The sequence below is a fragment of the Notamacropus eugenii genome, chromosome 1, assembly GCF_028372415.1.
Source record: "Notamacropus eugenii isolate mMacEug1 chromosome 1, mMacEug1.pri_v2, whole genome shotgun sequence".
In the NCBI taxonomy this organism is placed as follows: Eukaryota; Metazoa; Chordata; class Mammalia; order Diprotodontia; family Macropodidae; genus Notamacropus; species Notamacropus eugenii.
Genome location: NC_092872.1, coordinates 200,015,787 through 200,040,151, shown reverse-complemented (window position 1 = coordinate 200,040,151; position 24,365 = coordinate 200,015,787). Strand labels below are relative to the sequence as shown.

At 34.3% G+C, this 24,365-nt stretch overlaps 1 protein-coding gene across 1 annotated transcript in view; it reads left to right on the top strand.

Annotated features, from left to right (window-relative positions):
* MCMBP (minichromosome maintenance complex binding protein) overlaps window positions 1–24,365 on the top strand; it is a 33,151-nt gene that overhangs the window by 4,686 nt on the left and 4,100 nt on the right. The window contains exons 2-12 of the mRNA XM_072624173.1: window positions 4,002–4,087; window positions 4,805–4,945; window positions 7,139–7,180; window positions 10,282–10,383; window positions 12,186–12,330; window positions 14,303–14,454; window positions 15,898–15,998; window positions 16,733–16,902; window positions 17,649–17,772; window positions 18,308–18,425; window positions 22,140–22,305. Coding sequence (XP_072480274.1) covers window positions 4,002–4,087; window positions 4,805–4,945; window positions 7,139–7,180; window positions 10,282–10,383; window positions 12,186–12,330; window positions 14,303–14,454; window positions 15,898–15,998; window positions 16,733–16,902; window positions 17,649–17,772; window positions 18,308–18,425; window positions 22,140–22,305 — 1,347 coding nt within the window. The remainder of the gene's footprint in view (window positions 1–4,001; window positions 4,088–4,804; window positions 4,946–7,138; window positions 7,181–10,281; window positions 10,384–12,185; window positions 12,331–14,302; window positions 14,455–15,897; window positions 15,999–16,732; window positions 16,903–17,648; window positions 17,773–18,307; window positions 18,426–22,139; window positions 22,306–24,365) is intronic.

Below are 24,365 nucleotides of genomic sequence, written 5' to 3'. Positions count from 1 at the left end.
GAAAACTTTGAGTTCCAACTTTTCCTCCTCCCTCCCTCCCCACCCCTTCCCTTTGGAAGGCAAGCAATTCAATATAGGCCAAATCTGTGTAGTTTTGCAAATGACTTCCATAACAGTAGTGTTGTGTAAGAACTAATTATATTTCCCTCCATCCTATCCTGTCCCCCATTACTTCTGTTCTCTCTTTTGATCCTGTCCCTCCCCATGAGTGTCGACCTCAAATTGCTCCCTCCTCCCCATGCCCTCCCTCCCATCCTCCCCCCCACCCTGCTTATCCCCTTATCCCCCACCTTCCTGTATTGTAAGATAGGTTTTCATACCAAAATGAGTGTGCATTTTATTCCTTCCTTTAGTGGAATGTGATGAGAGTAAACTTCATGTTTTTCTCTCACCTCCCCTCTTTATCCCTCCACTAATAAGTCTTTTGCTTGCCTCTTTTATGAGACATAATTTGCCCCATTCCATTTCTCCCTTTCTCCTCCCAATATATTTCTCTCTCACTGCTTGATTTCAATTTTTTAAGATATGATCCCATCCTCTTCAATTCACTCTGTGCACTCTGTCTCTATGTGTGTGTGCAATCCCACCCACTACCCAGATACTGAATAGTTTCAAGAGTTACAAATATTGTCTTTCCATGTAGGAATGTAAACAGTTCAACTTTAGTAAAGTCCCTTATGACTTCTCTTTGCTGTTCACCTTTTCATGCTTCTCTTCATTCTTGTGTTTGAAAGTCAAATTTTCTTTTCAGCTCTGCTCTTTTCATCAAGAATGCTTGAAAGTCCTCTATTTCATTGAAAGACCAATTTTTCCCCTGAAGTATTATATTCAGTTTTGCTTGGTAGGTGATTCTTGGTTTTAGTCCTAGTTCCTTTGACTTCTGGAATATCCTATTCCACACCCTTCGATCCCTTAATGCTGAAGCTGCTAGATCTTGTGTTATCCTGATTGTATTTCCACAATACTTGAATTGTTTCTTTCTAGCTGCTTGCAATATTTTCTCCTTGACCTGGGAACTCTGCAGTTTGGCCACAATGTTCCTAGGAGTTTCTCCTTTTGGATCTCTTTCAGGCGGTGATCTGTGGATTCCTTGAATACTTATTTTGCCCTCTGGTTCTAGAATCTCAGGGCAGTTTTCCTTGATAATTTCATGAAAGATGATGTCTAGGCTCTTTTTTTGATCATGGCTTTCAGGTAGGCCCATAATTTTTAAATTGTCTCTCCTGGATCTGTTCTCCAGGTCAGTTGTTTTTCCAATGAGATATTTCACATTATCTTCCATTTTTTCATTCTTTTGGTTTTGTTTTGTGACTTCTTGGTTTCTCATAAAGTCATTAGCCTCCATCTGTTCCATTCTAATTTTGAAAGAACTATTTTCTTCAGTGAGCTATTGAATCTCCTTTTCCATTTGGCTAATTCTGCTTTTGAAAGCATTCTTCTCCTCATTGGCTTTTTGAACCTCTTTTGCCAATTAAGTTAGCCTATTTTTTAAGGTGTTATTTTCTTCAGCATTTTTTTGGGTCTCCTTTAGCAAAGTGTTTACTTGTTTTTCATGCTCTCTGGAGCAGAAATCTCCTCCGCTCGTTGTTCTGTGGCTTCTGCTGCTCCAGAATTCGCTGGTGGTTCTTTTTTTACAGATATTTTATGGGCAGTGGGTTCGGAGGTAGCGTATGTGCATCTTTCTACTCCTCCATCTTGGCTCCGCCCCCCAAGGAGCTTACATTTTAAAAGGGAAAGATACCAAAGGGGAGTGGTGTACTGAGATGGATAAGTAGCTGGGTTGGTAAATGGAGCCATAGGGCTGGCCCTTGATGCCTTCTACACTCTTTCCCTAAGCAATGTTTGTGTTTTTTAGATTGTACTTTTATTTTTTAATTACCTAGCATTTACTTTGTTTCCTTCTCACCTACCTACCCCACCCCAAAAAAGAAAATAAAAACAAAAACCCTCGAAACACACACACATACATTCTCTCTCCCTCTCTCTCTCTCTTTGTCTCTCTCTCTCTCTGTCTCTCTCTCTCTCTCAAAAAATTCCCATATTGGGCACATCCAAATATATCTGCATCTTGAATCCATCTCTTCTCTACCAGGAGGTGAGTAGCATTCATTACTAGTCCTCTAGAATCATGATTAGTCAAACAATGGTAGTAGTGTTGATCTGATCACTGTTGTGTGGTCAGTGTGAATGGTGAGTTTCAGAAAGATGAAGGTGAGTTAAGGTCAGATGACTGGGTAATGAGCTCTTGAGTCAACACTGCCATGGAGAGCTGGAGGTACATTGAATATTGTATATAAAATGTTTCTTCGAGGATCTATTACCGTAGCATTTTCTTTATACCAAAAACTGCTTTTGCCTTCTCATCAACTATTAGGTAGTAACTTATCTGAGTCCTTTCCTATAGAATGTTATAGCCAGAAGGTATGTTAAGATCCATTAGCCCAATCCCTTCATTTTACAGATGAACCAAGGTCAGTAAGAAGGCCTAAAGTCCTACAGTTAGTAAGTGGCAAAGCAAGGACTTTGACTTTTAGGACTTTGACCCTCCAAATACCATATTCTTCTTACTATACCACTTATCTATGACATTTTATAGTTGACATGGTGCTTACTTCACAATAGCTCTTATGAAACAGCAGAATGAACTTCAGATATTCTAGACCTAACCTCAGATTCTGTAGATGTTCTGTTATTAACTACCAGCGAGATGCTGAGTAACTGTTTTAATTTGTTCATCTTGAGATGAAAGAGTTTCTTGTATCCAACTCAAATTCTGTGGTGAATGAAAACGGCCAAGAATTTAAAAGACAAGGTAGAATTGGGTTGCTAAAGTTTGCTACTTTGCTTTCATCTTTTAGTTGAGGACACTTCACTTTAGTCAAAACTCGCAACAGAGAAATTGAATTTTTTTGTTATATACAGGTCCTAGAGAGGTCATGTTTACATAAAAATACCATGGTCTTGTTTTGGATCACAGTCATGTTATATAGAAATTAGTTATTTGAAGATATTCTTTGTAACAAGATCAACATACCATTGTTATTTTTCAGCAGAATAGTAGTGATTTACTTAATTTTTTTACAATGGTATTTTATCTATATATTTGTAATAATGCCTCATGTTTATTTTTATATTACATATATAAATTATATTTATATATTGTGTTAAATATATATTTAAAGATGTACAAATCATTTTGCTCATAATTAATATAGAAAAATAATTTCATTATAGAGTATAACATAATTTTAATTTCATAGATAGCTGAATCAAATGATTGTAGAAATATAGTCCGTATTTAGAAGTTACATATTGCTCTACTTTGTATTCCCATTTCATTTACATAAGTAGTTTATGCAGCCTTGCTACAGTGGAGCAGGTTTCAGTGATGGGGTTGTTCCTTCCAGCCTTACAAGGTTGTAGATCACTGCTTGTCCTGAGTGTCCATGTCCTATAAATTCATCTTGGGGTTCCGCCCCATTGCATTCCCTTGTCGTGAGACTTTACGTGGCTTACATGAGTAATTCATCCATGTCCTTGCTAGGAAGCCAACCCATCTTGTTTTTTAAATTGTACACTTCTCTAATGACAGCCTTTACGCAGGTTCTCTTAAAATTCTTTTTTTGCACCATCAGAGCCTGCTTTTTCTCGTAGTATTACGTGCACTTGGTAGGAGTTGGTACTGTGATGTCCCTGGGTCTACAGAGACCTGGTTTTGATGTATTAGTTTGGTCAGTTCACTTAACCTTACTTTCTTCATCTGTCAAGTATGTGTGATATTTACACTGTTTCACAAAATCGTCATGAGGAAAACACAGGAAAGTGATGAGAGACGTGAGCTATTTCCAATTCTTTTTTAAACTGTTTATTAATAATAACTTATATTTACCAAGTACTTCAAAGTTTGCAGAGCTGATAACTCCTATTTGACAAATGGTTAGAACTAGTTTTTTTTACAAATAAAGTCCAATGGTTTGAAAAGATGAATTTTCTCCTTACAGCCCAAAATGGATTAAATTCTGACTGGGAGAAGAAAGTAAATGAATATTTTAAAGAAAAGTTAAAAGAAAATAATGCTACTAAATGGGTAAGCTTCTTTGTTGTTATTTTCTGTTTCTGATTTCTGTGAATTAAGTCTTAAATTATTTTATAGGCAAGTTAATATCATAAACTTCTGTCTTTTCAGTGTAGTAAGTAGAGTAAGATGCTATTGTGGTGGCTTCAAGATGAATGTTTTTTCTATACCTCAACCTGAGAAAATAAGTTTACCGTTATGTATGATATCTTAGTGCCTCTAGATGGCAGTAATAGACCAGCTGCTATTTGTCATTTAACGTTCACTATAGAAGAATCCTGCATTGCTGTTGTCACAGGTAGTATTTTACCTTGACTTGATTGGAATTGGTATCTGCATTCTGTGTAGCACTAAGAGCAGATCTTACTTATCTTGACATATTTATATGTAGGAAGATCAAATACAATTATTGAAGTGTGATTTCATTATATTGGATATTGGATATTGGCATAATGAAGTTGTCAGCTGAGACTTGGAAGGGAATCTTTTGACATGTAGAAATTTTTGTCTGATGATGGTATTCTTAATAATTGACATGTAATTATTTTGTCTTCTCTGATAGAATTCAAGTTCCTTGAGGGCATGGACTATTTCATTTCTGTGCTTGTATCCCCAATAGATAGCGCAGTACACAGAATGAAACATAGTAGCTATGTGATAAATAATTGATGAATCTGTCTGTCTGCCTAGTTTTACTTTTGTTTTAAACTTAATTTTTTTCCTGTTAAGGTACCATCATTAAATGATGTTCCGCTTCATTATCTGAAGCCCAACAGTTTTGTGAAATTCCGCTGCATGATTCAGGATATGTTTGATCCTGAGTTTTACATGGGAGTGTATGAAACAGTTGACCCAAATACAAAAGCACGGGTATGTATTGCTACTTTAAAATTTAGCCACAGAATAATTAAACTGTAGTTATTCTTTATATACTGAGTATAAAGCATTTTAAATTGTGCTTGGTTCAGGTTGGCATCCTAACTATTTTCTGGTTAATTGAAACTAGAATTGCCCCTCTATAAGGAAAACTGTTAAGACAGCTAGGTGTGTCAGTGGATAGAGCAGTGGGCCTGGAGTCAAGAAGACCTGAGTTCAAATCTACCCTCAGGTACTTACTAGATGGGGGATGCTGTGCAAGTCACTTAACCTCTGTTTGCCTAAATCCACTGGAGAATGAAATGGCAAAGTACTCCAGTATCTTTGCCAAGAAAATCCCATGGACAATTTTGTTGTGCTGTGGTCCATGGGGTCATGAAAAGTTGTTTACGGCTGAATGACTGAACAACAAGGAAAACTGTATAGTCAGGAATGTACTCTGTTGGTATCCTGTCTTATTGGTACACTACCCATTTTCTCTGACGATAGAGGATTTGGTATAAGGCGGGAAGGGGGGGATGTTGTATATTTTTATAAGGATCTTCGAAGACTTCATGTAATTTGGAGAATTAATTACTGGATCTATACTTAAAAACAGTGTACTACAGAACCTTAGAAATCACCTTAGAAGGGTCCAATTCATGGATAACAGGAAGCCTTAAGAAGCCAAGAACTAGAGTATCTGCTAAATGAATTCTACTAATTTAGTATATATACATTTTATTGATGTTTTAGAGATACCAGTGATTGCCCAGTGTGCCTTCCTTTTTCTCTCCCTCTACTCTTCTCCCTTGTGACAAAACTATGATAGAGAGATCACCTCTGACAAAGCTGTATTCTCTGCCCCCACTTCTTTGTCTTGAGTAAGGACATATGTTTTATTTGCAAGATCAGACAAGCCCTAAAAGACCAGAAAACTAGATAGTCATATATAAGGGTTGCCCTACAGGAGTCTAATTATAGTCTCTTCAGGTAACAGTTCTCCTTATTCAGCACAGAATAACTTTTTAAAAGTTACTAGAGACCTAAGATAAAATAGCACATTTTTAAAAATTATTTTATTTTTATTTATTTTTAGTTTTCAACATTTGCTTTCATACAATTTTGAGTTCTAAATTTCCCCTCTCTCCAAGATGGCATGCAGTCTGATATAGGTTATACATATATAATCATATTAGTCATGTTGTGGAAAAAGAATCAGAACAAAGGGGAAAAGCCATAAGAAAGAAAAACTAAAAAACAAAAGAAAGAAAAAATAGTATGCTTCAATCTGCATTCAGACTCCATAGTTCTTTCTTTAGATGTGTATAGCATTTTCCATCATGAGTATTTTGGAATTGTCTTAGATCATAAAATAGCTCATTTGTATAAAAGTTGGTATAAGATTATATTATCTTGTTCTGTGTTGGGGGAAAGGGAGGTACATGAAAGTTACTGTTTGAGTAAGAAAGGTCACCTGAGACCTTGGGAATACAATATAATTTTAAGAGATATTGTTACTATTATACTCTGAATGTCTATATTATAGTTGTAATTAAAACATCGAGACGAGAATTCTCTAGGGTAGGCAATAGTGACAGGACCTGTGATTTCATTGAAATAGGAAACTATTAAACAAACCTCCTCTGTCAATGCAGGTTGATACATACCTTCACAGTTTATTGTCTTAAGACTATTGCCTAGGCCACTGAGAGATGAAATGACTTGTCCAGGGTCATGCAGCCAGTATGTATTAAAGGAGGGTTTTGAAACTGGCCTATCCATTACCCTGTGCTGCCTCTGAGAGACTTACCCTTGGGTAATTTTACACTTGTTGGACTTTTTATTTCTTAAATATTTGGATTCTGTTATTAAATATTGAATGCCAAGTTTATGATCATAAGCTTTAATTTGGCCATAAAACTAATACTAAATTCTTAGAGATACTGATGCTTTAGGTAATAGTTTGCACACTTCACCAAATGAATTTTAGTAACTAAGTGCTGTGTTTGACTGTTTTAGGTGAAGAAGCATCTAAGGGAGACTCCCCAGAGTCCATGAATACACATACAGCATTTCAGAGCTCCTTACAATTTGGTGTCTGAATTTTGTCATTGTGCTACTTACAGCAGTTCAGATTCTTGAGCTGTAAAAGGCAATAATTTGTTTTGATTCAGAGTTCAATCAGTTTGTTGTTGTTGTTCGCAGGTTTTACATTTTGGGAAATACAGAGACATAGCAGAATGCGGGGTATGTGTTGCAACTTAAAATTTTTTTTTAAACCTTCATGTTACAACTCTTTTCTTTTTTATTGGTAACTTTTTGGTTTTACATCACATAAATTTGCAAATATGATTATCTTATTTCTTCTCAGTGATCCATCTCTTGTAACAAGAAATTGGGAAAGATGGGGGAGAGGCAGCTTTGCCCAAGTAACACCACACTCATAGTCTCTACCTCTGCACTGAGGGGATGAAATGCATTTTTTTTTTCATCTCTTTTCAAGGTTTAAGCTTAGTTGTTATAACTACACAACGTTCAGTTGTGTTTTCTTGTTCTTTCCACTTAAATTATTTTAGTCACCGTGTGTATTTTCCTGGTTCTGCTTACTTCACTGTACATTAATATCTCTTAAGTTTTCCTGTTTCTTTGAATTCTTTATATTTGTTATTTCTTATGGCTCAGTAATTCCTTATACTCTTGTATCACAATTTGTTTAGCCATTCTCCAATTAATAGGTTCCCTGTTTTTGTTACTACCAAAAAAAATGTGGTGCTATAAATATTTCTGTCTTTGACCCCTTAAATGGTATCTATCTGAGCTTATTGCTTAGCTTGAGCTGATTCCGAATTGTTCTTGCTTTTTTTAAGTTTACAAATAAGTTTTTATTTTGTTTTATATGTTTGAAAAAAATAATAGAATTCTTCTGTCTTGTAATTTATAGTATAGTTTTACTTGGTGTTTGTTTTTGTTATAGAGATTTCTTATAAAGGGAGTTTATAATATATATTTTAATGTTTTTTTCAAACACTAGAAATTTTGGTTTTATTCAGCATATTTAATCAAAAGAAATATATTATTGCTTTGCTAATATGCTTATTTGAGCTTGGTTTGCATTTTACAAATTTGAATATCTGCACACTTCAGTAATCTTTTTATTCCCTGTTCTCTCTTCTTAGAGGGAAATAACTGATTTTCTAATAGAGCAAAGTAACCTCTTTAGTAATACAGAAATGAGAAGGAAAAAATTTTACTCTCTTAACTAAGGGAGAGGAAAAAACACAGAACATTGAATGTAGTAATGATTGAAAGGGAAAGCCAGGTGGGAGTATGCTTATTTTTTTGAAATCCAAAATCACATAGGAGCTGAGCTGTAGTAAGCAGTATATACTTACATTCTGAATTTCATGAAATTGCTTTTCTGATTATGCAAAGTTATGCAAAAGACACACCAGACTAAATGAAAATGCTAACGTGTCATTATTTTTAGAATTCTTACTAAAGAAGTTTGGGATTTATTTCTGGTTTAAGAGAAGAGATTGTATGCATATGTTGACATTAAATCATTGAGAAAAATTACATCCTCTATAGTCTAATCTTTTCTCTTTTAGAACTTTTTTAAAAATTACATATTTTACGTGAGATCAGAGCAACAAATATTTACATGTTGACATAGTCTTAGCATTGATAGCATTTTATATATTGATCCATTAACCTGTATTGATAACATTTATGAAAAAACATTCCATTTATTAACATTTTAACATAGTATTCTACAGTGTTTCGCCTTTATGTGATGGGCCATTGTGCATGGTCCAATTGATGATACTTCCTTGGTAAATTATTTATTTGACTTTTAAAGAATGTCTTTAATGGAAGATGAGTTAAAGTAGTGTTCCAGAGAATAGAAATAAAGTTGATGAGTACAAGTCAGGTTTTAGCTCATTACAATGAAGAACTTTATTTTTTTTTAAAAATTTTTGACAATTTTTTTCTATCATAAAAAGTCCCAGAGATTCATCTTTTATAATGGAGAATAAAAAAAAGGGGAAGAAAAATTCAAAAAAGCAGGTTAACATATTTAAAATATTTCATATTTTATGTTTGACATCTGCGTTCTCCACCCTCCCTGTTCCCCCTTCACTTCAAAGAATGTGGGAGAGGGGAATGCTTTATCATCCCTTATTTGAAGCCAAGCTTGGTCATAATTTCACAGCATTGGTTTTGCTTTTCCCACTTTTGTTTTTGAGGTCTTTGGGTATGTGTTTACCTTGTATGGTTTCATCAAGGAAGAACTTAACAGTTATGTTATGATTTAGTGAGCTCACCAGACACTTAAAATGTTCAGGTGGAGATGGAGGAGATTCCTGTATTGGATAATTAGGTTATATCTAAAAATCGATTTTATAAGGATATCCTTAGATTTTTTTGGGTCCCACTAAAAGGTCTATATTTGTCTTTCCCAGGGAGTATAAGTATACCCAATGTAACCATACCCCTAATGGTTTCAGATTTACAATATCATCAGAAAGACTTTATAACCAAACCCCACCGTAATCATTATACCTTACTCTGTAGTATCTCTAGATTACAGATCAACCCAGTTTAGTCTGTCTGTCCCCTTCCAGCTCTGTCTGCATGATTATAGTTGAGCTGTGTTCCTATACAACTATGATACAGTTTTACTTTAAATCCTGATTTCATAGAAACACTTAAAGGTGTTAGTGTAAGATATGCATGTAGCTTATACACACGTTTGACCAGAGCAATTTATTCTTTCAGAATTAATAAGGAAAAAGCTGTACCTGAATTAGAATGTATTAAAGCTAGTTTGCTTTCTGTTAAAGTTATGGAAAGGTCCTATATTTTTTTTTTAAAAATCTATATATTTTTGCTTTAAAAATTTTTTTCATGAAATATATTTCTAGATAAAAAAATCTGTTTCTTTATATTAGTAAAAAACAAGTTAATGTATTTTTAACTTGCTGCAGAAGAATTGTTTTATGATTTGGGGTATTGATTTTTTTGGTCTTAGAAAACGTATGTTATGGAGGATAGGAAAGTATTCAGATTGCAACATAATTTACAATATTTCCCTGACCTTATTCTTCTTAAACAATTATAAGTTATTTTTATTGGGCTGCCTATTAACTTTCATTTTCATGGCAACTACATATAATTATGTAAATTGTTATATGTAGTTGTTGGGTTTTTAAAATAAATTTTTGTTGATATCTCTTAATTTTAGTAACATCACTTCCCAATGTATCCTTTTTTTCATCCCCTTTCCAGGATGGGGTTTCTTTTTAAATCACAATTTTAATATGGTTATTACTTACTTTGTGTCACAGCCTCAACAAGAAGTTGATTTGAACTCTACACAGACCACTACTTTGGAACGACAGACTTTCTATTGTGTCCCAGTGCCTGGAGAATCGACATGGGTAAAAGAAATATCCTTTTCCTGTACTTGATGAATCTAAGTCTCCAACTTTGACCCCAGACAGTTCACTAAAACTCTGTAAGGCTCAGTTTCCTCATCTATAAGTTGGAAAAATGATCATATTTGTACTATTGACCTCATAAGGTTGTGAAGAAATATACTTGTGAACCTTATATTGTGGTGTTCCAAATAAACTTGAAGGGAAAGGAAAAGATAAAAACATTTTACTCAAATAATCTGAAAATAAATATATAACTTTCATTCCACTGAGCACAAATGAATTGATTTCAGAACTTGGCTTTATTTCTGTACAAGTTTCTTTTCCACATGTGTTTCACGTGTGTCTTAACTTTTTAACAAAAACTAAACATAAAACTGCTTCAGACTCCTCTTTGTGATGTAAACAGAAGATTTTTGTTTTTACTTCTGTAACTTTAACATAGACATTTAGATTAATAGATCTTAAAGTTCTGACCTTTTAAAACATTGAGAACAAGGAGAGAATGATCTTCAACTATTGTAAAAGTGTTGTGATTTCATATGCAAATCAGGACTCCAGAATGATCTATACTGTAAGGTTGGGTAAGGAAGCTGGACCATCATTAAGGACAGATGTTGGTTCTGATATTAGCTGTGTGACCACTTAGCTTCTCAGAGCCTTTTTGAAAGAAGCTAAAAGTGGAACATAAATGAGTAGTTACTAAAATATATGCTCTGTCATTTACTAATACGTCACTTCACCTCTCTGGGTTAACTATAAAACGAAGATATACTAAATGATCTTTAAGGTCTCTTTCAACTCTAAAATTTTATTCTGTACTAGTTTTTATTACTAGCATTTTAAGGGCTATGGTTAATATGGCAGAAAAATTATGCATTATGCAAACTCTGCTTGGTCCCAGAGAATGTAGCTATAGTATCAAATGCATAGATTTTGGCTTTAAGGCAAGAAAATGTTTCCTACCATTTGGAACAGTCCAAATTTGAAATGTGTTGCTAAAGGATGTAGCAGGTCCCTCATCACTGGAGTTCTTCCAGTAGAGCTGGATAATCACTTGTTTAAGGATATTGTGAGGGGCTCCTATTCAGGTATGGTTGGACTAGATGACTTCTGAGGTCTCTTCCAACTCTGAGGTCCTGTGATTTTTTTTTCCTCACTGGGATTCCAAAATTTTGTTACCTGCTCTGCTACTATATCCTTGCGATTCACAAGCCTTGCCATCCATCTTAAAACAGAACTCTCCCCTATGTGTTGTTTCTCCCTGTTAAAATATGAGTTGGTTGAGAATAAGAACCATTTTGCTTTTCTGTTTTTAACCCCAGAGTTTAGTATAGTATTTGACTTATAGTAAATACTTGGTAAATTGTTTTTTATTCATTATTTCTTTGCTTACCCTATTCTTTAGTTTTATACTTATATCTAACTTCAAGAAGGAAGCAAATTTATTTTAATAATTATGAGTTTGGTGGAGGGAGAACTCACAATAATGAATTAAAGGTTATTGAAGTACTGAAATAATGGTAACAGCTTCCTGATATTCTACAAATTTTAGGAATGCCAAGTTATGGTGTAGCTTCTAAAAATTCTAGTATGTTAAATTTGATTACTCTAAAAAATTTGTCATCATTTTACCATTGTTGATATTGAAGTGCTCTGAAAGAAATTTGTGGAAGCAGTAATTCAGTAGAATGTGTTTCCCTATATACTGATTCATCGAACTAATATAAGAGCTGGTAATTTTTAAGTAGCTATAAAATAGTAGTACTTTAGATTCTAAAATGAGTGGTGGCTTCCTTAATCTTTTATTTTACGCATATGTTAGTGCAAGTCAAGCTCGTGTTAGCCCTTCAACATCCTACACTCCAAGTCGTCACAAGAGAAGTTATGAAGACGATGAAGATATGGACCTTCATCCATCTAAACAGAAAGATCAACATATAGGTTTAAGACATACAGGTAATATAACAGTATTCTCTAGTACGTTTAGAACAGGACTAATTTTAAGAGTATTGATCACAGGGAATGATGGATACTCCTGTAATTCTCTGCCACTAGAAAGCTGATGCTTCTGGATTGCTTGAGCTTGGAAATTCAGCTGCAGTAGGCTAAAACTGATCACGTTTCTTCACTAATCCTAATTACCATTATGGTGAGGCCCAAGGAGTGGAGGGCAGAGCGGCCAGGTTGCCTAATGTGAGGCATAGCAGTCCAAGTTAGAAACCAAGCAAGTCAGAGCTTCTGCAGCACTCATCCCTGGGATATCGAGCTTGAGCTGACAGCACTTCTACCTGGGCAAGATTGGGAGATTCAGTTATGCCTCCTTAGCCTTCCTCCCTCTCCCCAAATATCTGTCAAACTTTATTTAGAATGTTATATCACAACTACTAATGGGGTACACAACGTTTTATATTAATATTGCTAGCTCAAAGTGAACTGACAAATTCATTTTAGCTGGCCTATAGTTTAGGTACTGTATAATTGAATTTGAAAGTTCTTGAGTGAGTAAACTGAAAGTAAAAGTCTTTCCTCTGCTCATATGGCCTTCAATTTCACCTTAACTTCTTTAGTGCTTTTAGAGCACCTAAAATTGTTTCTTTGTCCTTGAAAACATGCTTGTTATATAGTCTTTGTGTGACAAAGCCATTTATTTTTTGGTCTTGAATATCACCCAAGAAAAGGTTTGGAAATCAGTGAATTAGCTTCATTTTCTCCAAACAAATATTCATGGTCAGATTTATTATACAAATAAAATTGTAATTCAAGGCAAAAAAAATTGAAATATAATTATATATTTTTTTTAATTTTACCATGCAGTTAGATTGTCACAAATTAATAAATTTGCATGTTGTGAGAACTTGAAATTTTTAAGTAGTTTTTTGACTTTTAAAAAATGAGTCATTATTAGTTAATTTTTTGAGTAGTTATTTTTCATCTCTTCATTTTACATGCAGAATACCTATATCACTGTTTGTTCTCCCATATACTGTATTTTCATAGCAGGAAAAAGAAGTGAAATATTTTATTAGCTTAATAATACCTTTAACAATAAGAAAGGAAAGAAAACTAAAAATTAATTCAGTAAAGGGCTTGGGAAAATATCAGTGAAGTTAATTTTATCTAATATTATCAGTGCTCCTATGTTCAGTGAAGTTAGATTAATTTTGTCTTAATGTATAGCAATCATTTGGAAGTACAACTATAAACATTTTTGCAGTATACATTTCGTTAGTCATTCAACTATGTATATTTATAGTAATGTGCTATATAAATGTAAGAGGTTGTTTTTAAGTAGTTGTATGGGTTAGCACTAATATAATTAGGATACATGATAATTTGGGGGTAATATTCCACACAATTGGTTTTATAAAAGGCAGACTTAAAAAAATTTACATTTGATGCATATGGAAATAACCTTATTTAACTGGAAGATAATTAGTGCTTAGCGGAGTTCCTGGCACATAGTACATTTAATGAATATTTATTGATTGTTAATTTCTTGCTAGTACCTGGAAAGTTAAAGACATTATTAGAGGATAAAATAACTTCAAGGACAGACTTTTAAAAAAGATGAATGATTTTGCTTTAGATACATTTTATTTCTTTTTATTCTTTGTTCATCATAGTTTGCTTTATTCTTCGCACTTTATTGGTTTGATAAAATGTATACCCCACTTTTCTTGTAGTTTGTACAATTCATGATAGGAGAAACATTTTAAATTTATCCTGTTCTGCAACTTAGGCTATTGTTGTCTTCTTTATAAGTTTATTAAAGCTTTTATTAGCTTGTATTATTTCCTGAAAAATAAACCTTAACTTTTGTCCAGTAAGAAGCATTATTGTTCTGATAGGGAATCAAACTGATAAGGCTGTTGAGGTTCAGTCTTCTCCCAGGGAAGTTAGAAAGTACAGTTATTTCTTTTGATTTTAGGGAAGGTTGGTGATCTTCATGGGTATGGAGAGCCAAAACGGTTAGAAACTGAGGCTTCTGCTGGGCAACACTTGAACTCTCCAAACTGCACCCCTCCTCTTGATCTCAATTTCCCACTGCCAGGAGAGAAAGGCCCTGCATGCCTGGTAAAGGTAAATAGAGTGTTCATGAACATTTAACAATATAAATACTAATGGGAAAGAATGAAGAATGGACAAAATATATTGAATGGCAAGCTTAATAGAGGATGCCACACTGAGACAATTTCCTTCATTTCAGATTGAACTCAAATTTTACCTGCTTTAGGATACTTACATTAGGGGGAAAATTTTCTTCCCTAAAATGTCATTTAGTGAGAGAAGAGATCCAACAGTGACTGAAATCATTAGAAGGAATCATTCTGTTTTAATTGAGATAAAGTATTACCTTGTCTACATTGGCTTTCTTCAAAATATTGCAGATTTTTTTATAATCTGTAGCTAATTCTCTTTAGGTAATTCATTAGGTAATAGGAATACTTAAAAGATCTATGCCTGTCTCAGTACAAGTATTGCAGACTATTAATGCAGGTTATAATTCTTTTATTCATTGGTAGTTTGGGTGAATTGGCTGTACCTGAAAAAAGATTGTCGCTTTGTGACCATGTCTCTTTACTAGTTATTAATTTTGTCAGACTCATCTAGGTTAGTGTTCAGTCAAGATATGTGCAGTCTTGCCATTCCTGCACCTGAAGCCTCTCCACTTTGAAAGGACCTGTCAGTACTTGACTTTCCACTCACTAGTTCAGCCGTTAAGCACTTTGCGTGATCTTCAGTTCAGGTTGAGACTTTAAAATAGCACTTTGGAAGAAGAGGCTATGAAGAAGACATCTGAAATTGTCATTCTGTTTTCTTGTCTTCATATGGTTGGTTGACTTTGAGGTGGCATATGTTCTTAGTCTTCAGTTTTTAACAAAATAGCATTATGTGGGGGAAAAAACCTGTGTATTGAATTGGCTGAATTAGAAAGGCTATTGGACTTGAGAGTCAGCAAATTAGAGTTTTAGTGCTAGCTCTCCTAACTGGGTAACCTAGGGGGGAGGGGAGTTTTGGGGGAGGAAGTTATTAAAGATAATCTCCATGGTCCTTTTCAGCACTTAGTAGTCTATGATTCAAAAGTAATTCTTTATACTATTAATGAGTACTTGCCGTTTGAGTTTTCTAGGGAATAGATAGATTCTATAGATCTATAGATTCAATAATCAATAGATTATTGAAAATAATGATGGATTCTTAGATTCTAGGTGACCTGGGTGTGAATTCTAACTCAAGGTGATTATTAGCTGTGTGGTGACAATGAGCCACCATTCAGAACCTCTTTCTTCCATTTTGTAAAATTTGGCTAATACTCCTTGCACTCCCTACTTCACAGGGGTGTTGTTAAGTGAGGAAAGTGCTTTGTTGTAAACCATATTAAAGCACTATAGAAATGAGTCGTTTTCTTTGCGGCTGCCAGTTATTGATTGATTAGAGGGCAAATTTAGAGAATATATTTTGTTCACATGGTATACCATTAAACCCTGAAACTGATAATTTCATGCTGACTTTTCTTGTCAGGTTTATGAAAACTGGGATTGTTTCAAAGTGAACGATATTCTTGAGGTGTATGGCATTTTATCTGTGGATCCAGTACTGAGCATATTGAATAACGAAGAAAGGCAAGCATGTTTCCTCTTTATAGTTTCTTGAAGGGATTTTTTTTAAGGCATTCTGGTTTTTAATATCAACACAAAGGATTTGAATTGTTTTCAGACACGTTGAATATATCTTTAAGTGAAAGACTATGACATTGGATAAAAATCTTTTTTAAATAAAGAACAATAATGTTAACATTTCAGACCAAATCTTTTATAAGATCTCTTAGAAAATAACATAATTTCAGTTTTCTTTTGCTTGGCCACTTGTTCCTTAATGGAACTTATATGGAATTGCAAAATTACTGGAATGTTTAACATATTAAAGGAGGCAGAATGTATAATTCAAAAACTAAATCATCAAGAGCTGAATCCTCCATTTTGAGCCACTCTCAAGTATATTTGGTTATTTAACAAGTAATTCAGGAAAAGTGTTAACATTTTGTGCAACACTAACAAATTAGATCTTGAAATAATACTGCCTTAACGCAGTACATGAGGTTTTATGATACTGTTTCCTTATGTGAATACATACAAAAGAAAAACATTGTCATATCAGAATATCAGTTCCCATTTGCCAAAATCAGAAGTTAATTTACAAAGTTTTTTAAGGAGTTGGCCAGTTTTACAATTAAAAACTGCATATTTATAATTCTTATTGAGAAATAAGTGAAGAGCACCTGGAGGTGGGAATATTAAGTTTTGGCTTGAGTACTGTTCTTGGGAATGCTTATTACACAATTATTTTAACATCTTAGGGATTCATCATTACTGGATCCCATGGAATGTATGGATACCTTAGAAGAACAAAGAGTACATAGCCCCCCTGCCTCATTAGTTCCAAGAATTCATGTGATTTTAGCACAGAAACTGCAGCATATCAATCCACTCTTGCCTGCATATCTCAAGGAAGAGGAGAGCAAAAGCTGTAAGTAAAAAAATGACAATGAATACTTCATAAAACTTTTCAAATAACTTTTTTATAGTTTTTTATTAAGTTAATTGGACTGATAGGAAAATTTTTTAGGTTGCATTTATTATTTCATATTATTAATTTAATTCTTTTTTGTTTTTATATCTTCTTCATTTCCAAGTACATCTTCTTCCATTATCTGGTGAGACATCTTTTGTAACAAAGAATTCTTATTAAAAAGTAAGGTCGAAAAAAACACAAGTTCAGTACAAGTAAACAACCCATCAAATGAATCTGACTACACACACACACACACACACACACACACACACACACACACACACACACCCACCCATACATATACAATTTTGGGGAAAATGTTAAAATGTATGATTGCATTTATAGTAATATGATCTAAAGGACAATGAGTCATATGTTCATTAAAAATGTAGTTCTTTAGGAGAAAAATATAGTACCATAGTAAATCAATGTAAACTTCCTCACTCATCTCAGTTTCTTTGCTTGTCTTTTTTAACTTTTACTGATCTCCTTCACAGACAAAGTGAGGGAAAAGCCATATATGACTTTATTAAGTGGAAATGACATTATAAGGACTCAAAATCCACAGGGTCAAAAAACAAGGATTGTGCTCTGCCACTAAAATATTAGATTGTATTCTTTACTTTGTGGTGACTACCTTTTCTATTTAATAATTAAAAGAAAGTAAGTGAGGGTGTTGAAATTTTTCTGTTTTGTCTCAGTTATTTCAGGTTTCATGTCAGAATTATCTCCTGTGAGAGCAGAACTGCTTGGGTTCCTAACCCATGCCCTTTTGGGAGATAGCTTGGCTGCTGAATACCTTATATTGCATCTCATCTCCACAGTGTAAGTTGTTAAGATTCTGATGAAGAGGAATATTTAAGGGACTTGAGAGAAGGGACATGTCTTCTGAGATAATATATATTATAAATTAGAATTGGGGAGGAGAGTGTGATTTAAACCAAATATGTTATTTCTGTAATATGAAAACTCCCTCTACCAATGTAGATGATCACTACAACTTTAATTCTTAGTAAAACTGCTTTGGGATCTCATAGCTTAACTAACTTGCCCGGGGTCACACAGCCAGTAGATTTTAGGACAAAGATTTAAACCCAGGTCTTCCTGACTCCTCTATCGTTATGCCTCACAGTTTAGGTCTGTATACTCTTAAATTTTCAAGCTCAGAATGGAATGCATAATCTGACCAAAGTTGAGTAAAATGGAAGAATTAGCTATTTCATCATACTAGTTACACATTCCAAAATCTGACCTGTTATTTTGAGGATAGTGCTGTCATTAAAATGCCATTTTTTTGACACCACCTAAATAAAAATCTTGTTAGTAATGTTTTTGATAATTTTTGGTTTTGCTTTTTCAGATACACAAGGAGAGATGTTCTTCCTCTAGGAAAATTCACGGTTAACTTGAGTGGTTGCCCTCGAAATAGTACCTTCACAGAACACATATATCAAATTATTCAACAGCTTGTTCCAGCAGTAAGATCAGTATAAATATATTCACAAACTTGTGCATAACTTTAGAAAGTTCTTGCTTTGTTTTGTGTTCTATTCAACCCCAATATTGAAGATTCAGTAATTGCCACAATCATAATTTCATCCAGAGTTAAAATGAGTATTTCTTGTTTCTCTAGTGTCTTTTATATCTCTTGCATGAAACTAAAAACTGAATTACTTCTAGGATTTAAGATGGAGAATACAAGCTTGGGCGGTAGGCAGGAAATATTTAAAAATTTGTTCCTAGTGGTAGACATTTTTTGCTCAATTAGCACAGTTTTACTTCCTTGTTTAGAATCTGTTTGGATATGCAGAGTATATTTTGTTAAGTATTCAATAACAGTGTGATAAAAATTACTAAACCAAGAGTCAGAAGACCTGAGTTTTATGTCTATCATTAATTAACTGTGTTACCTGGGGCAAGCCAAACTCCTTTTCTAGACCTCATCCATAAAATGAACATGGACTCAGTAATTTGAGGTCCATTCCAGCTCCATCTTTCTCAGGTTGCTTCATTTTCTTTGTATGTGTATATTGAACTATGTTTTCACACACACACGCACGCACGCACACAGAGTAAATCTTAACTAAATAGGTGACTAAAGTTAAATTTTGATACCTCACAAGGTCCACAATCTCATTGATAGTTCCTTCTTTCACCATAACCTTTTCATTCTATGCTATTTTTGTCCATGGTTTTCTTCTGAATCTTGATTTTGAGGTTTTTTGACCATCATTTCTGTTTTCTCATTTATACATCGTGAGATGTCTAAATTAGTCATTTCCATTATCTTCTATGGTAAAAACAAATTACCTTAAAAAGCGCCCAGACTTTTGTTACGTTTCACATTGATTTGTTGCATTCATCCAGAGTAGGGAGTCAACCCAGGTTCAAATACTTCTGAAACTTAGCACTTGTGTAATTTGGGCAAATCACTTCACCTCACTGGGCCGGTTTTCCAAAACAGAAAATGAGAGGGCTATACTAAATGTTTCCTCAAGTCCCTTCCAGTTCTGTAATGATTTTTTTCATTTGTAAATGCTCTAGAGGTAATTTGGCTTAGTTGGGTCTCATCCCAAGAGGTTTGTAGGTACTATTCCCCTCCAGTGCTTTTTGTCATAGGAAGAAGTAGGGCTCTTGATCATCCATTATTCTTTTAGCATAACTTCTTTCAAATGAGTTTGGATCTCCTTGTTGTCATGACTTCAGTTAGAGTTAACTAAAATTATGATCATTGTAGTCAGTAACTTATCCATTTCCCATTTTCCCAGATACATTGCATTGGAGACATTGTAATTGTCTTCCATCTGTTCGGGTTTGGTATTGAATTTTCCCCTTTGCTCTAACTAGTTAGTCTACACATAGACATTGTAACTCCCATATGGAAACAGTACAATATGGTGGAAAGGGTGTGGGACTTGGAACCAGGAGAGACTTAGATTTGAATCCTACACCAGATGCTTAGTTGTGCTTTAACTATGGGCAAAATCCCTGACTGTCTCTGAACCCTTTTCCCTACCTGTTAAATTGAGATTAAATAATACTTCGACTCCACGTGGTTGTTGGAAGGATAAATGAGGTGTGTAAAATGTTTTTTGCTAACTTTAAATACTACCTGGTGTCTGTTATTTAATATACTCCATTTCAGTTTTTGTGATGTTCAGTGCTTAGCATGTCTAGGGCCTTCAAGCATTCATGGTATATAGACATGAGACTTCTAAATCTTACAAGACTTTGGCATTTTTCATTTCTGAATATCAAGCCTTATTTTGCAAACATTTTTGAAATCTCTCCTGTCTCTACCTTTATATTCATAATATATGTCAACCTCATTTTGAGGATCTTGATAAGTTATTCATGCAAGTTCTTTTTCACGTTGCATTTCACTGTAATCTGTTTATCTTGATTGCTACAAAACAATATTACCCGAGTTTGGTGAAATGTGTGATGTGGTACCTTTTGGTACAAGATGAAAACAGCCTCACAAACTAATTCATTTGTCTCTCTGAGCTGAACCTGTGAGCCCTCCTCTTATTCAGCTGTTACTCTGTCTTCTGATTTCATTTCCAGTGAGAAAATCCATATAAATGTGGTACATTTTTCCATAATATTTGATCATGTTGATGATAGACAAAGATTACACAATAAGATTATTTACAGTTAAGTTGATATTGTAGATGTTCCTGCAACTAATTTTTAGCGTCCTTTCCCTTATTCTGTTACCCTGCCACTGTCACTGCAGAATCACAAACATACCACACATTAACACAAAGTGAGGAACACTTTGCAGGTTTTTGTTCTGTTTTCATGCGTCTTCAGGGCCCGCCTTCTGGTGATGAACCTCCATACCTAAGTAAGCCACTTTGCAGATATCAGAGACTCGCACTGGGGACAATACTATCAACCTCTCCAGCTTATTAGAACCATTACTGGCATATAGCCTTCAAGAATCCATAATCACTGCCATGTCAGTGAGAGACAATGGAATAGGACTTTTGTATTCTGAATATCATTTGTCTTCCAAACAGATCACTTGTTGCTATTTACATTTAATCACTTCTAAATTCTGGGGTGATTACTTTCATATGGCATGTTTTGTTTTGTTTTTTAATGTTTATTCATTTTTTTGCATTTAATTTCTCCTTTTAGCCCCTCTTTCTCTCCTGTTACTCTTTCAAAATGTTTTTGTGCTTTTATTTGTTCTTTCCATTAGTCCTGTTGGATGGAGCAGATATTACTATCATCACTTTCTAGGTGTGAAAGCAGTGGTAGAAAGGTGAAGTGATAGAGCTCATTTGGGACACAGTCAAGATTATAACCCCAGTATCTTGATTTAGATTTGTGTTCTTTTTATGAAAACCACATTGTTTCAATGTCTTTCTTCTGTCAGAATGATAGTTATGTTTTTTAATTTTTAGCCCCTAATAAAGCCTCCCTAAAGGTACTTATCATTTTCCATCAGAAGATGGATGTCAAAGATAAAAGGCATTTTGGGGTTGGCTGGTAGAATGTGGCATATGAGAATATTGTTGTGGTATCAGGAGGCAGAGGAAAACACAAGGAGTGCCATGGAATTTGGGAAAAGGGATAAAGAATCAAAACATGGTTAGTGAGGATTTCATGCCTACAGTTCATGAAGAAATAGTAGCACTCAGCTGTGTAGAGTGATTTAGACAACCACCTGACTGTATTCATAGGTATGCAGGCCCTAGTTGGAGTCTTTTTAGGTTGTTTTACTGTTTCTTTTTTGAGGAGACAGGTTATACTGCTTTGAAATTAGGGGTTTAAATTGAAGTTGGACTTTTAATTAGTGAAATAGACATTTTTTTCTCTTACATCTCAGTTGAGAGTGTACTTGTGGTTGCTTAAAAAGAGTAGTTAAATTTTCCAAATAACATTTGTATGTGTAGCTCATTTATCAAATAACTTTTTATTCACTGGTGAATTAAAAACTGTCCTCCAAGTTAATTTTTACAGTTCAGTTCCAAATAAAGTAGCGTATGCACTGTTTAGACCTTGATTACTCAACAGCTGAGAAAACTCTTCCCCAGTGACAGAACCATACTATTAAGCTCATCCTAGGATCATTGTGCCAAACTGTCCATAAGAGACAATATGTTGAATCCTGATTATAAATTGTCTAGAAACTGAGGAATTTTTTCCCTTTCTTATTAAACTTTTTCTTTTTTTCCAAGTCTTTCCGTCTGCAGATGACAATAGAAAATATGAACCTCTTAAAATTAATTCCTCACAAGGATTACACAGCTAATCGCTTAGTCAGTGGAATCCTGCAGCTGTCTAATAATACTTCCCTTGTGATAGATGAGACTCCTCTTGAGCAAGGACAGCTTGACACCCCAGGTAAGCATATGTGTATTGGCCCTACATTGTTGGTATACAGTTATAGCTAGTTTTAGTCACTCTTTTTTGAACCCCATAAGTTAAAAAAAAATCATCACAGCAACCTTTCAAGATAGAAACCTGACTATATAAAGTTAAAAACACATCTTTTTTAGATGCTACCTTTTATGTAATTATTGGGGAGAAAAAAAGGTAGAGAAGGTAGTTTGCACTTGCGTTGTTAAGAGTGAGGATGTAGTCTAAAGCAGCTCATGCTGGAACATTTACACTGAGTTAAGTGTGATCCCAATGGTTTTCAAATGAAAAGGTCTGGTAAAACAATTTTGTGTATTTCTTGTTGAGTTTGCAGTAGATCCCATTGTCTGAATGAAGACTTCAATGGCTCTGTGATCTTCATCAGTGTGGTTACTTTTTCTGACAGCATAGATCACAACCCATCTACACCTTCTTATCCTGCACTCTGTTCTCGTCTGTGTCCTCCTATAATGGGGAATGGGAGGCGTTTCCACCCAGCTTTTGACAGGGCCTTCCTTTGGCCCTCTTGACGGTGCATGGGCCAGTTACTAGTGTAGCACATAAGATTTCTTTTGTTGGTAATGTGCTGCTGCCTGTTCTCTCCCTATACCGCATATTTTTCCCAGTTATCTTCTTCCCTTCTAATTTTAGCTACATTGGTTTTATTTGTGCAAAAACCTTATTATTTTGTGTAACCAAAATTGTCTATTTTATCTTCTGTGATCCTCTTCCATTTTGGTCATGAACTCTTCCCTTCTCCATAGTTACAAAAGGTACTTCTTTCTCTGTTCCTCTTTTTATGATGTCACCCTTTATGTATTTAGTCATGTATCCGTTTGGAGATTATCACAGTATGTGGTATGAGAGGTTGGTCTAACCTCCTTTTGTCAGACTGCTTTCCAGTTTTCCCAGCAGTTTTTGTAGAAAACTGAGTTCTGACCCCAGTAACTGGGATCTTTAGATCTTTAGTTTTATGTTCTTCTAATTGACCTTTGATTTTTAACCAGTCACTTTGAGAATTACTAATTTGAAATATGGTACTATTAAGCCCCTTTCCTTCCCATTTTTTTCATTATTTCTCTTGAGAATTTTGACCTGTTATTCCTTCACGTAAATTTTTTTCTAACTATTGAGTAATTTTTTGGTAATTTGAAATATCACTAAATAAATTAATTTAGGGAGTATTGTCATTTCTCTTACATTGGGATAGTTTACCTCTGAGTAACTCATATTTCTCTAATTATTTAGATCTGCCTTTATTTCCGTAAAGCAAGCCTACACAACATATGGCCCTCAGGCCACTTGCACCAAAAGACTTTGGGCAGCATTCTCCTGTGTGTCATGTGACCCGTAACAACCAACCATCATCAGTCTGCCTAGTCTAAATCTTCAGCCCAAATAAATTTAGCCTGTTTTAATTTGGACCCCTGCCTACTGCTGAGTTGTGCAGATCTGCCATAAAGAATGGTATTCTAGTGTATTCATGTAGTTCTATGTATGTAGACTCCCAAATATTTTATACACTCTGTAGTTATTTTAAATGCAATTTCTCTTTTTCTTCCTGCTGGATTTCATTGGTAATATACGGAAATGCTGCTATTTATGTGTATTTGTTTTATATCTTGCGAATTTGTTTTTGTTAATTTCAGTTAATTTTTAATTGACTTTCTGCATTTCTCTAAATAAACCACATCTGCAAAAGTGATCATTCTGTTTCCTCTTCCTGTTTATGACATAAATTTCTTTTTCTTGTCTTATTGCCATAGCCATCATTTCTAGCACTTTATTAAATAACAGTGGGGATGGGGGATAGTGATGCTTTATCTTTGATCCTAGTGAAAAAGTCTCTAATTGGTTTTTTTGTATTTTGTTTTTAATGACATTTCCACTTCCTCTTGCTTGATGTCTGGGTCTATGATGTCATTCAGTCAGTAAGCATTTGTTCATGTTTCTTCTTTCATTAAACAGTGCAGTAAAATCCTATTGTCTAATTTATATCAATGAAACATTGCATAGGGAGTTTGAATAGTACTTATTATAGTTTG